General features: G+C 45.1%; 1 protein-coding gene across 1 annotated transcript; it reads right to left on the minus strand.

Moving 5' to 3' along the window:
• Positions 1-1,055: 1,055 nt before the first annotated feature.
• Positions 1,056-2,399, minus strand: LOC122401246 (Krueppel-like factor 11). The gene has a single exon (XM_043403258.1). It carries the CDS (start codon positions 2,397-2,399, stop codon positions 1,056-1,058), a length of 1,344 nt encoding a protein of 447 aa, XP_043259193.1.
• Positions 2,400-15,009: the final 12,610 nt, after the last annotated feature.

Raw genomic sequence — 15,009 nt, forward strand, 5'->3', positions numbered from 1 at the left:
ATTTCGTTGAATGTTTAAATCGCGAGTACAAATAGTATTTGCTACTTGCACTCGGATTTAAATGTAGAAAAAAACGTACAAATTTTGAAACTAAACATATTTCACAACTGTTGCTCATTGATATCTATTAGAATAAATGTTTTTTGCAAATATTTCTAAATGAAAACGTGTTATGTTACCAACGAATATACTCGTTTGTCGTAAAACGAGAATACTCGTTTCCCGTCGCTAGTGTATATTTCAATCAAACGAGAATTCTCTTTAATGGCGTTTTACAGAGTACTGGTTTGAAAAGGGAACAAAGTAGCCGAAATAAAAGTCTCCAATAAAATTTAACGCGAATCGGTAAAATCTTATCGCGCGCTGTTAATTTGCCATCGCTGCGGGGTTCGCGATCGATCAGTTAAACGAACGAAAGCTCGATGCTCGAGGGTTTCGTCGATATCGACGCGAGAACTCTTCGTAGAAGGTGGAAACTAGTCCCATTTCGGGATCCAAGGACCGTTCCAGCGACCTACGGTGCCCTTAGAGCTACGATAGATTCCGATTAATCGAACTATGTACAAATTTCACCTACCTAATATTGACTAGAGAGGGAATGTCTCCTTATCGTAAGATAAAATCTGCTATGATAAACGGTAGAGTACTCGATTATCTCCTTATCGTACACGTATACCAGGTAAATATCGTACTACTAACCCTTTGAGCGCCATGAACGCGTAGGGGACTATTCACATAACCACTCACCAATTTTCAGAGAAATTTCAGAGTTAGTTCACGGCGCTCAAAGGGTTAACTCCGTGTGAAAGGGCCGTGCAACGCGGACTACTGATAGTGCAATATACAATTCGACTCCAAAAAAAAAGAAAAACCCCAGTGAAATCGAAAACAACGCCTCGAGGGGCGTTAAAAATGAACAAAATTCCGATACTCACTGTCGACGTCACTTCCAAAAGCTCTCCTCGAGGGGGGTCTCGGTTTTTAACAAATCCTCAATTGTCGAAGGAGTAGCCAGTGGTGAGGATCGCGGGATCCTTGGACGGCGATTTCCGTCGTCACTTGCTGTGCACGGTGGTGGCTCGTCTCTTGACCTCTACCTGGTCGACGATCGCGTCGCTCTCCTTGTCCTGGTGGGCGGTCATGTGCCTGGTGAGGTGATGCCTCTCCCGGAAGCTCTCGTCGCACACGGGACACCTGAGCTTCTCCTCCCTCCGTCGTCTCGAGGACTCGCCCACGTTCTCGTTCTTGTGGTGCGATCTCATGTGGTAGACCAGGTCGGACGTCATACGGAACGAGAGGTTGCACTTTGCGCAGACGTTCTGCGCCGGCAGGGTCAGCGCGGCGAAGGAGGGGGGCAGCAGGCCCGCCACTCCGGCGGCGGTCGCCAGGAAACGGGGCCTGGCGAGGGCGTCCGCCATCGGCGGGAAAACGGAGATCGGATTGTAGGAGAGATTCGGGTAGACTGGCGGCAGATCCGGCCGGAAGCTGGGCATCTTTGGGCTGGGTACTTTGGGCGGCTGGGCGATCTGAGGTATCTTGAGGTTCTGCAGGAGGTCCGGTTGACCGGTCTCCGGGCCCACCAGGAACGGGTAGCTCATCTTCGCGGGGAACGGTGCGTATTTGTAGCTGGCGGCGGTGGTGAACGGGACCACCGGCGGGCTGACGCTGCTCTGGTAGCTGGCGCGATCGTCAGGCGATATGGAGGACCTGGGGGACGTCTGGCCGTCGTCGTTGAACCCGTTCCTCTGCCCTGACAGGGTCACTTTCGTGAACGCGCTGCGGGACTCGTGTCTGTCGCCGGGACAGGTGATGCTCGAGGACTCGTACGCCTTGTTGCAGGCGAGCACCGGCTCCACCGTGTCGGGACAGGTCAACAGCGGCTGGTGGCCAGCGAATCCTGGGGGGCTGGGTGTTTTCTGTAGTCGGGAGCCGGGAATGAACCTCCGGGCGTCGTTGTCGGGCGAGAGACTGGGCAGAGTAGGCGTCAGAGTCCTGGGGGAGATGTACGGAGGACTCAGCGAGTTCTCCGTGCACTGCATCAGCCTCCTCCTGTCGGAGCCTCCTGTGTCGCTCTCGTAGCTCTTGATCGTGAGGTTTTGGGGCAGCCTGTCCGTATCCACCACCTCGACGATCCTCTCCGATGCTGTCTCCCGATGACGGTCCTTACGGCCGGACACCAGCCTCATCTTCTCGCTCTGACGACGCGCCAGGTTCTCGTCGGGCGCCACCAGGAACGCCACGTCGAAGGAACGTTTGCTGGCCCGCTGCAGGGGATACGACGCGTCGGGGGCGACGTCGCTGACGGACGACGGGCTGGACGACGTGAGCGCCGTCGTGGCCGTCGTCGACGCGGCGGGGGCGGCACGGTCGATGCCACCCGTGCGATCTTCCATTGTCATCGTGCTCGTTACGGATGATCGACCTGCGACAATGACGACCGACGGTCAATTTAACGGGATACGGACGTGATGGATGAGGAATCGCGCCTGGACACCCGGACCAGGTGTCGCGGTTATGTGTCCTGGGAGGGAGCTAATTGGGTCAATGAGAATCGATGTTCGTGCTTATTTATGGGGGATGGATAATCCGTGTAAATTCGAGAAGACTTAACGTCGATCGTAATTTACGTATTAAGAAACTTTTAAAGGGTTTAGAAATACACTCTTTGGAGGAAACCAACTTCTATTTTAGATTGGAGGAAAGAAGGCTTTGTTTTAGAGGCTAGGGATACTCGATGGTCGAGTACTTGCGAGAAAGGTAGGACTCTAGCGTGGCCCTCTGTCGGCGAGCGTTTGTAGCAAGTATCAAATTAACCCTTAAGTAGACTCTCAATCTCAATAGAATTAGATAAATTTTCAGATAATTACATTGACATATATTGTACAATTATTAGTTTAAACTTGATACTTGGGGTATCCACTTAAGGGTTAAAGATTAACTACAAAATGATAGAGCCTACTCACTACAGACACTAACGATACGCTAATGAAAAATAAGAACGCAACAACCGGTCTCATCTAACCCTCCAACTACTAAACCTGTCCATAGACACTCTATGAGCGTTGCTCAAGACACGAAAAAGTATTTCACGCACATCTTGTGCTCGCATCAAAATCATCCGTGATCAAAGGATTAAGAAAGAATGACTTTCCTACAACAAGTTACACGCAACGAACATTGTTTCCGACCGCCTTCCAAAGGAGTAGTTTGATCTGTACTTACCGGAGCACGCGTCCAAACGAGAATCCTCGTAGCGCGGATCGTTGAGCCTTGTTCTCCACCCCCCGTGGTTGTATCTACGTCTTGGGCTGGCACTCGTCCATCCTGCCGGACAACGTCCCCGCGGTGGCACGTGAGCGCGTTTCCCCACTGAATCCGACGTAAACACTCGGGAGTACCGAACGCAATAGGCGAGATCGCGCGAGACGTGACCCGAGGGCACAGCGTGGGTCGACGGAGCGCGTTAAAATGAGGGAACCGGCCGCGCATCCCCTGTATTTAGGGGTAGAATCCCGCGAAGGGTAGCTCTGCGTGGCAGGTGGAGGCGCAACGAGGGTGGCGCCGGCCAATGGAAACCGTTCCAGGGTTAGACGGGGGTGGAGCGTACCAACGGGGTGAACATATTCGGTCGTCGGGACGCGTCTGCTAGTCCCGTACAGACCACGCCTACATATTTCAGGTTCGACACATGTGCCCGGGATCGTCGTCGTCGTCGTCGTCGTGGCCGTGGTCGTGGTCCTGGACTCCTTTCCTCGTCTAGCCTTTTCGCGTTGCGCAACGCGTGTTCCGCAGGATCCCGTTACCCCGTCACCCGCGATCACTCGAGGAGGAGGGAAAAAGAAGGGTGGGTGGGTGGGGGTGGGTGTGGGATGCACACGTACCCGGGGCTGTAATTCAGCCTGACAAACGATCTTGAATATTTTTAACGCCCGCGCCCGGCCTCGACTCCCCTTTTATGCTCGACCTCCTGGATATTGGACGTTCGGCAGACTCGTCGAATCCGCTGATGGACCTCCGCCACGATTATCCCGCGAACGATCATCCCCCTACCCCCTCCCACCTTCGAGTCTTCCATTCGCGTTCGAGGAATCGCTTTTTTTTACCGCGGTGCTTCCGTTAACCGGGCTGGAAACGTTGCATCTTAGGGGTATCTGGGATCTAGGATCTAGGATCTAGGATCTTCGGGGCTCGAGAGTTTGAGAGACTCGTGGTAAGATGACTGGTTTAGATCTCTTTGTCTTCTATTCGTATTGGAAGAATCGCTTTTTTAATAGTGGCGAAACGGTGATTCGTGAACTGAGCTTGGAACGTTGCATCTTGGTTGACCTAGGGTCTTCAAAGTTGGAGAGTTTGAGTTTACTGGTGATGGATGACTATACCAGGTCTAAATTAGGCTCTTCACCTTTTATTTGTACTCAAGGAATCGCTTTTTTAATACTATAAGCGAAATGGTGATTCGTGAGCTGAACTAGGTACGTTGCATTTTGGGTTATTTAGGGTCTTCAAAGTTGGAGAGTTTGAGTTTACTCGTGATGGATGGCTATTCCAGGTCTATATTAGGCTCTTCACCTTTTATTTGTACTCAAGGAATCGCTTTTTTAATACTATAAGCGAAATGGTGATTCGTGAGCTGAACTAGGTACGTTGTATTTTGGGTTATTTAGGGTCTTCCAAGATGGAGAGTTTGAGCTTTCTCGTGATGGATGACTATTCCAGGTCTAAATTAGGCTCTTTATCCTCTATTTGTATTCAAGGAATCGCGTTTTTAACAGTGGCGAATCGGTAACTCGTAAACTGAGCTTGGAACGTTGCATCTTGGATTATCCAAGGTCTTCAGGGTTCGAGATTTTGAGTTTACTCGTGATCGATGACTATTCCAGGCCTAAATTTAACATCTTCATCTTTTATTTGTATCCAAGGATTCGCATTTTTAACAGTAACAAAAGGGTGATTCATGAACTGAACTAGGAACGTTGCATCTTGGGTTATCCAAGGTCTTCAGGGTTCGAGAGTTTTAGTTTAGTGATCGATGACTATTCCAGGTCTAAATTAGGCTCTCCACCTTTTATTTGTATCCAAGGAATCGCTTTTTTAATAGTACCGAAGTGGTGCTTCTAAAACTGAGCTTGAAACATTGCATCTTGGGTTATCTAGGCTCTTCAAAGTTCTAAAGTTTGAGTTTACTCGTGATCGATGACTATTCCAGGTCTATATTAGGCTCTTTATCCTTTATTTGTATTCAAGGAATCGCGTTTTTAATAGTAGCGAAATGGTGCTTCGTGAACTGAGCTTGGAACGTTGCATCTTAGGGGGATCTAGGATCTTTGGGGTTCGAGAGTTTGAGTGAACTCGTGGTAGATGACTGGTTTAGATCTGAATAGGCTCTTTGTCTGAGGAATCGCTTTTTTAACAGTGGCGAAACGATGCCTCGTAAACTGAGCTTGGAACGTTGCATCTTGAGTGACCTAGGGTCTTCAAAGTTCTAAAGTTTGAGTTTACTCGTGATGGATGACTATTCCAGGCCTAAATTAGGCTCTCCACCTTTTATTTGTATCCAAGGAATCGCTTTTTTAATAGTACCGAAGTGGTGATTCCTGAACTGAGCTTGGAACGTTGCATCTTAGGGGGATCTAGGGTCTTCAGGGATCGAGACTTTGAGTTTGCTCGTTGATGACTGTTTTAGGTCTCGTGGACGGTCATCTTAGGAGCCAAAGTGGCCGACCAAGAGAAACGAGGCGTGTTAAATCGACCGCGTTGGACAGAAGGTACCGTGGCAGACACACGGGGGAGGGCTGTCATCATTCTGCCGGGATTATCTTCCTGACGAATTCTCGCCCGTTTATCGCCAGTTCGATAAATACCGTGAGCCCTCCAGGTGACATACGGCTCTCCCAAAACCGGACCTTTTTATCATCATCTTCGACCACTGCTATCCCCATTGAATGAACCACGTTGCAAATCGATTCCAAAATTACTATTGTTACTTATTTTACGGGGGCAATGTACCCATTGATTTACATATAATTACACATAGCACTAAAGTAGAAGATTACTTCAACCCCCTGACGTAGGATTCAATTTCAAATAATTTTTCAAACATACACCACTCAATTTTGTTTACATTTGTTCGTACAAGGAACGCCCACAAGAAAGAGTAGATTTGTTTCACGAATATCCCGTAATAAATGAGCCTTGATTGAGAAACTTGTAACGAGCCAGACTCGTCATTGCATGGCAAGGGGTTAACAGTGTTTCACTTCCCAAAACTTTCCAAAATAATTATCGAATCTGAAACTTTTCAGTTCAAAAAAAAATCTCTCGGTGAGACACGTGTTTTCCAAAAAAATTGGAATTCTTCTAACCTCGTAAACGTGGCGATAATTGGGTCGAGCTCTCGTCGGACGTTAAAAATAAGGCGAGAGGGGGATCCCGGGCGGTGGTTCCGCGGCGCAATAATTCGCCGATATCGCGGAAGAAACGATGGGAAAAAGGCTGGCCAGGCCCGCGGAGCCAATAGGCGATCAATCATAAGCTCCCGCGATCTATCTCGCCCGGCATGTGAGAGCCGTCCAAGTTCTTGCGCGGTTCCCGAGATTCCCCGTGAACTCTACGGGGAACGCCTGGAGGTTAAAGGACATTAACTTCTTGATTGAGTCGGCAAAAAGTTGTAATGACTTTTCGATTGGGCTCCCCCCTCCCCCTCCCGACGGAGATTCGCGGTTCGCAAGAAGACGAACCTCCAGCGTCCCCGGGAGCGTCCCAATGTCCGAAGTTTTTCCACGGTTTTCCAGATTATATTTACGGAACGGGAAAGATTAAGGGTTGGTAAGTGTTATTATAAACGTTCTCGTTCGCGATGGCGACCATTCGACGAAAAGAAGCTTATCGATGGATGATGGTGCGAATTAAACGAGCCAGATGATATCGAACGGACGCAGCCTGGAATCTAATCCTAATTCGTGGTCGTAAAGTTGGGCGAGCGGTTAGGCGCGTGACACGCGTCGAGCGACGGAACAGTCGTGGTTACGTTTCTGTATCGTGACTCGACCATTCCTGGGCTTACCAACCATATTTATTGCCCGATTCTGTAACATCCTGTCCCTAATTCCACTTTATGACCACCTCGTTCCATTCTCTTCTTCGTCGATTGTTTGCAATTATTATTATCGTTGGACGTACTCGTTTACCTGGAGGAACGGACATACGATCCGCCATATTGGTTCTCAATCTACGTTCGATGCTGTAAAATTTATTTTGATACATTTTTTAGTATTTATCGCGAATTGAGGCAATTTTTACGTGGGCTCGAATTATCTTTACGAGTGTTGCGTAAGTTCTTCAGGTCGGCCATCTTGAATTTTTCTCTTCGGTATATAATAAATGGATCAAAATAAATTTTGTTAAATTTTCAAGTATTTACATATTGTGAGTTACTTCAATTTTCATAGTTTTATACAACTTGTTTTTGCAAGTGTTGCAATTAAATTCTTCTTGTCGGCCATCTTGAATTTTTCTCTTTGGTATATAATAAATGGATCAAAATAAATTTTGTTAAATTTTCAAGTATTTATTGTGAGTTACTTCAATTTTCATAGTTTTATACAACTTGTTTTTGCAAGTGTTGCAATTAAATTCTTCTTGTCGGCCATCTTGAATTTTTCTCTTTGGTATATAATAAATGGATCGAAATAAATTTTGATAAATTAAGCATTTATTGTGTGCTGATACAATTTTCATAGTTTTACACGATTTTTCTTCGCAAGTGTTGCAATTAAATTCTTCTTGTCGGCCATCTTGAATTTTTCTCTTTGGTATATGATAAATGGATCAAAATAAATTTTGTTAAATTTTCAAGTATTTATTGTGAGCTGATACAATTTTCATAGTTTTATACAACTTGTTTGTGCAAGTGTTGCAATTAAATTCTTCTTGTCGGCCATCTTGAATTTTTCTCTTTGGTATATAATAAATTTTTATAAATTTTCAAGTATCTATTGTGATCCAATACAATTTTCATAGTTTTACAACGACTTATCTTCGCAAGTGTTGCAATGAAATTCTTCTTGTCAGCCATCTTGAATTTTTCTCTTTGACTTCATAACATAACCCTAGTATCGGTTTTTGACTCCTTACATTCGAAGCTTTGTAACTATTAAGAGACCAAGATATATACTAAATGAATCGAAATAAATTTTTATAAATTTTTAAGTAATTATTGTAATAAATATTGATAAATTTTTAAGTATTTATTGTGAGTCAATACAATTTTTGTAGTTTTACACGTTTTATCTTTGCAAGTTTTGAAAATGAAATTCTTCTTGTCGGCCATCTTGAATTTTTCACTTCTACTACGCAACATAACCCTCGTATCGGTTTTTAACTCCTCACATTCGAAGCTTTGTAACTATTAAGAGACCAAGGTATATAATAAATGGATCAAAATAAATTTTGATAAATTTTTAATTATTTATTGTGAGCTAATACAATTTTCATAGTTTTACTCAACTTATCTTTGCAATTGTTGCTTGAGTTCTTCTTGTCAGCCATCTTGAATTTTTCTCTTTGACTTCATAACATAACCCTAGTATCGGTTTTTGATTTCTTACATTCGAAGCTTTGTAACTATTAAGAGACCAAGGTACATAATAAATAGATCGAAATAAATTTTTAAGTATTTATTGTGAGTTTATACAATTTTCATAGTTTTACACAACTTATCTTATCGTATAAATTAAGTATTAAATTAAGTATTTATTGTGAGTTAATATCTTATCTTATCTTATAAATTAAGTATTAAATTAAGTATTTATTGTGAGTTAATACAATTTTCATAGTTTTACACGACTTATATTCGCAAGTTTTGCAATGAAATTCTTCTTGTCAGCCATCTTGAATTTTTCTCTTCGACCACACAACACGATTGATAATTCTGAAGATATTGGTGATTTTTTTGTATCACATAGACACTAAAACAGTACGAAATTGTAATGAATTATTAGTAACGAGGCTCGTGAGAAACGTCCAGGGTTAATTTCGCCGGCATCTGTCTTTGTTATTCCACGAATCGCACGGAAAGGGCATCCTCGCGACGCCCAATCCGTCCAAGTTAAACGCGCGAAGGGGTCCGGCACGTGTCCGACACGCGTGAACTGTTAGCACTGACACTGGGAGGGATGTTAACACTGACGAGCGACCGTCTCGCTGGGACACCTTGCAGAAAGGTTTCGACTCGGATGACCCCCCCCCTGTTGCTACATTGAATTATGCGAAAATTTCTGCAAGATTGACCGAATTAATTCGCGGCCTCATCCTATACAACGTATCCGATGCGTTTCATCCCCCTATTCCCGACGAGAGCGAAACAATCGTCGGGGGAAAGCATCGATGTTGTCAGTGTTGCTTTCCAAAGCATCTAAAAGATATTGAGAATCATTCGAATTTGCTACGACCCAAAATTACCAATATTTATTTAGCTCAAACTTTAGTGTTGCTTTCCAAAGCATCTAAAAAATATTGAGAATCATTGAAATACTCTATGACCCAAAATTACCAATATTTATCTAGCTCAAACCCCATAGTGGGTATAATCTGATTAAAAAAAAATCGGATAATTATATCGTCGCGATTTGTCTCGTGGCGCTAAACAAGAGACATTAAAGGGGATCAAGTATAATTATACACATCGTTTCCTCGTTCGCCTCCCGCGAAACACAAAATCCAGTCCCCCGTGTAGCCGTCCACTCGACTCAGGAAATAAATAAGGGATCGATATCAGTTTTGTACGACGCGTATTGTAATCGACGTTTAATTTATTCCCCAGAAATGGTGGGTGGGGGTTGAATAGTTCGGTGTACTTTGTAGCGATATCGCGGGATAATACTTTCCACTCGGGTGGTGTTAAAGGCGGGGGTTGCCGCTTCTGCTGAGTCCGTCCGGTGATAAATATGCAGCCGATGCAGTTGATGAGAGAAGGTCGTTTATCAATCACCCGTTAACACAGCCCCACCGTTTCCGTGCAGCTTTGCCGGCTCCGTCGAAAACCTGCTCGCTCCTGCCTCCATATTTCACGGAATCATCGTGATTCTCTTCCGCCGTGCTTCCCCGCGCACTCGATTTTCCATTAAAATCCGACGTCCACATTGGTCCGCCATACAAGCCCCCGCTGGTCGAAGGAAATATTCCCACTCGATAGAGATACGCTCCGGGCCAATGATGGAACTGCGGAATCTTGCTCAAACCGTAACCTATAATCTGCGGAATTGCGTTTCGATAATGGGACAGAGGGAATGAATCCCTTTCGTTCGATCCAATCGTGATTTTTCGTCTCGAATCTGGACTCTCGGGGCTCTTGGACAGACCAGAGAGCCTTTGGACCATCGATGTATAGCACGATTCATAGAAAAAAAGCTCTGGGTAGAATACAACACGAGATACTAGTCATCCACACTCTAATTTTGGATTCAGGAGTCGCGGACGTTCTAGGGAGTCTTTGGACTATTGATGTATGGCACGATTCTCAGAAAAAAAGCTCTGGGTGGAATGCAACAAGAAATACTAGCCATCCACACTCTAATTTTTTGTCTCGAACGTGGACTCAGGGCTCTAGAACGTTCTAGCGAGTCTTTGGACGATCAATGTATAGCACGATTCACAGAAAAAGAGCTCTGGATGGAATGCAACACGAAATATTAGTTACTAGCCATCCACACTCTAATTTGTTGTCTCGAACGTGGTCTCAAGGCTCTTGGACATTCTAGCAAGTCTTTGGACTATGGATGTATGGCACGATTCACAGAAAAAAAGCTCCAAACGGAATGCAACACGAAATACTAGTCACTAGTCACTCAGACTCCAATTTTTTGTCTCGAACGTGGACTCAGGACTCTCGCACGTTCTAGCGAGTCTTTGGACCATCGATGTATGGCACGTTTCACAGAAAAAAAGCTCTGAGTGAAATGCAACACGAAATACTAGCCATCCTCCCTCTAATTTGTTGTCGCGAACGTGGATTCAGGACTCTTGGACGTTCTAGCGAGTTTGGACTATAGATGTATAGCACGATTCATACAAAAAAGGTCCCGAATGGAATGGTCGAAAATCAGTGGTTGCCACAGCTGTCGTCGGGGCTTCAATCCCCAACGAGGACGTAATTTCTCGAGTCAGGGTCGAACAGTTGACGTCAAACTGCAGAAATTACGGATTCCATAGACGAGACGGAAGTGGAACGTTCCAGGGCAACGAGTCGGATGTAATATTCAATTTTTTACGTTCCCCGGACGCGGAGTGGGAAAGAATCGGCGTTCCTTGGAAGGAACAGGGCGTCTTCCCGAGTCGCTGATAAATTGAACGTGTGATGAGTTGAGAGGATTCTTGAAATAACCGGGCGTGATGTACATTCGACGCGAAAGGGGAAGAGGTGGCGGAGATTTAGATTTTACGGACGCTTGAGCAATTTCTTGACTTATAACCGGGAACCATGCATACCAAGTGAGCCATCAAATGTTTCTGAGTGTCTTAATTCCCCGAGTCACCCTCCGAAAACTGACGCGACGCGCCACGGGGAACCGCGAATGACACGGTTTCGCCTAAAATCCACTTTGACACTTTGGGTAATTAGTGTCGTTCGATGCAAGTCTTCTAAGATTCGTTTTATCGTTTTTTTTTATCAAGTACGTGTCTGAATTCTTTGTTTTCGACTTTGCAAGGCTTTGCAAACAATGCAGGTATCAATGGGTCACTTTCTAAGGACCTGTGGAGTCATAGCCTCCAGTATTCGTCACCAGAGGGCCACTATCTTGTCTTTCTCGCAAGCGCTCGACCAAATACTCAATATTCCGGTATTTTAGACAAAGTCTGCTACTACACCTTACAGATGAGACCACAGATCTAATAAATGGCACCTGGACTTCATAAAATGTATTACAAAGACTTCATCTAACGTACTAGAAAAACACCCTGTTTATTGTATCTTCTTTTCAAGTGAGTCGACTACACGGTTTCACCTAAAATCCACTTTGACACTTTGGGTAATTAGTGTCGTTCGATACAAGTCTTCTGGGATTCGTTTCATCGTTTCTTTTATCGAGTATGTGTCTGAACTCTTTGTTTTCGACTTTGCAAGGCTTTGCAAACATTGCAGGTATCAATGGATCACTTTCTAAGGACCTGTGGAGTCATAGCCTCCAGTATTCGTCACCAGAGGGCCACTATCTTGTCTTTCTCGCAAGCGCCCGACCAACTACTCAATATTCCGGTGTCTTAGGTAAAATCTGCTACTATACCTTACAGATGAGACCACAGATCTAACAAATGGCACCTGGATCTCATAAAATGTATTACAAAGACTTAATTTAACATACAATAAAAACACCCTGTTTATTGTATCTTCTTTTCAAGTGAATCGACTACACAAGTTTCCAACCCCCAATTTTAATAAGAAATTTGTAACAGGGGTTGAAAGAAGACATTATTACTTGGAACCCAAAGAATCCGACATTCCTCGAAACTCGATCCTCCGGGTACGAACGGTTCATCACGGCGATACGTCAACCTAATAATCATCGATCAAGGCTCGCATCCCCCCCGGTATCTAGCGGCTAGCAGAAGGGTGGACCACCTTCCATCGATCCCGAATCTAGTCACGGGGATCCGCAGTCGCCGCAGAGAACAAGCACCGAGGGAATTTGAATTCACTTTCCGCATTTACACCGCGTGGAAGTTTGTTTCGCCACCCCCCCACCCACCCCCCACCCGTCGCCGTACGCCCTTGTTGGTATCATCCGGTAGACGATATCGGGTCGCTACCGCGGTTGCTCGGGGAATTTAATTCTATTCGAAGTGCCACCTAAGATGCCACCTTCGGCTGTTATCTCTGTGCACACGGTGGGCTGCGCGTGGCGGTTGCTTATGTGTTACGTGAATACCTTACCTAAACGGAACCACCGTTTCTGCGTGCCGACCCCCACCTCGTTCCCCCTCCCTTCGACCACCCGTTACGTACCGCGGGTTGGAGGGGAGGGAGTCGACCGAGAGAAATTAATGCGACTTCCAACCGGGCCCGCTTATCGGACGCCGCTATCTCGCGCCTCGCTCGCGGAAAACGTGAGCCGCCTAGGCGAGAAGTTTCCACCAGTTTCCCAAATTTAAGCAAACCGGGGAACCACCCGCCAGACCGAACCGTACGCGACCACCCCTTTTGACGATTTGAACCGATCAGAGGAGGGGAATCGTGTTCGAGGTTCTTTGGATAGGAAGAAAATGTGGTGGAGGATGTTTTATTTATTTATTTACATTGTGTGAGAGAAGTTGGGGGCAGTAAATCATGAGTAAAAGCGATCCTAGCGGGCCTTATATAGGAATTGGTGGTAGGTGGAGCACTTGTAAGAGAGTTAGGAGCGTAGCCCTCTGTTGGGGAGTGCAGGAAAGTGTCGCTACGAACGAATTAATTTAAAGGTTAGGTCCCCTATCGATATACGTGTTTCTAGTGTTTTCAGATCTTTCGTAGGTTTCATTTTATTTTATCTGAGGCTAGAGAGTATCTGTTTTGATAAATCAGTGATTTAAAGTTAGTAGAGGATGACAAGGAAGGCTGTTCGATCATTCGCGGTTCGATCGTCGTTCGGGTAACGCGCGTAGCCCCGGAACGGAACGTAACAAATTAATGGGACGCGTAAATATGCATGCGTCGTTAATCATCGGCGTGACTGGCATTGACGCGCTCTTAAGAGCCATCGCTTAACGCCGATTTAATGGCGACGAATGACACCGAAATCGGGACAAGAAACGCGTAATCTAGTGTGCCGGTGAGTACGCTGGAATCTCGACTTCCTACGTGCAATGATGTATTGTGCCGGAATCGTACGATCCCACGAAACATAATTCAACCGCGAACAGTACTTTCGATACGTGGTCCTCTTGATTCGCGGAACCAATAAAACAAATGGGAAATACCATTGGAACGAGAAACATTTACTTGGTCGAAAGCTGAGTACACTAGAAACACGGGATAACCTAGAATTAAATGGTTTTTCAAAGACAGAGTCGTATTCATTAAGGTAACCTAAAAATCTGAATACATTAAAGACATAGACTAATCTAGAATTAAATGATTCTTCAAAGATAGAGATTTCGCCAAGCTAACCTAAAAATCTGAGTACATTATAAAGACGCAGGATAACATAGAATTAAATTATTCTTCAAAGACAGAGTCCTATTCATCAAGTTAACCTAAAAATTTAAATACACTAAATTAAATTGAATACACTATTTGAATAACCTAGAATTAAATGATTCTTCAAAGACAGAGATTCGCCAAGTTAACCTAAAAATCTGAACATACTAAAGACATACAATAACCAAAAATTAAATTATTCTTCAAAGACAGAGTCATATTCTTCAAGTTAACCTAAAAATCTGAGTAAACTAAAGACGCAGGATAACCTAGAATTAAATTATTCTTCAAAGACAGAGATTCGCCAAGCTAACCTAAAAATCTGAATACACTAAAAACATAGAACAACTTAGAATTAGATTATTCTTCAAAGACAGAGTCGTATTCACCAAGTTAACCTAAAAATCATCGTCGCGAGAGGAGGAACGTGCTTTTTTAAATATATTTTAAACCCTGTAGAAAGAATAGAAAGAACAGAGACGAGAAAGAGGGAACAAGGATCGCCATCTAGCGATCGAATCGTCTCGAATCGAGCCAGCGAGGAGGATCTCGGCGGAGGCATCGGAGGTCACAGTTCATGTAGTCGCGACGGCCTCGTCGACGGCTTTACGATTATATTTGCCGAAATCTTGGAAGAGGGGCGACCGTTTCGCGTGCTCGCGCGGGTTGGGTTCGTGGTTCCCCCCTCCCCCTTGGTCGTCGAGGCGCAGGACGCACAGCAGCCAGAGAATCGCGGGGGCGGCGGAGGTGGGTGGATGGGAGGGAGTTATTAGAATGGTCCGGAAAAGATGGCGCGGAGTTGCTCCGTATTTTTATACTGTATGGCCGCTGCTTTGCAT

The sequence above is a fragment of the Colletes gigas genome, unplaced genomic scaffold (assembly GCF_013123115.1).
Source record: "Colletes gigas isolate AHSC1104 unplaced genomic scaffold, ASM1312311v1 Colletes_gigas_Sc00002, whole genome shotgun sequence".
Lineage (NCBI taxonomy): Eukaryota > Metazoa > Arthropoda > Insecta > Hymenoptera > Colletidae > Colletes > Colletes gigas.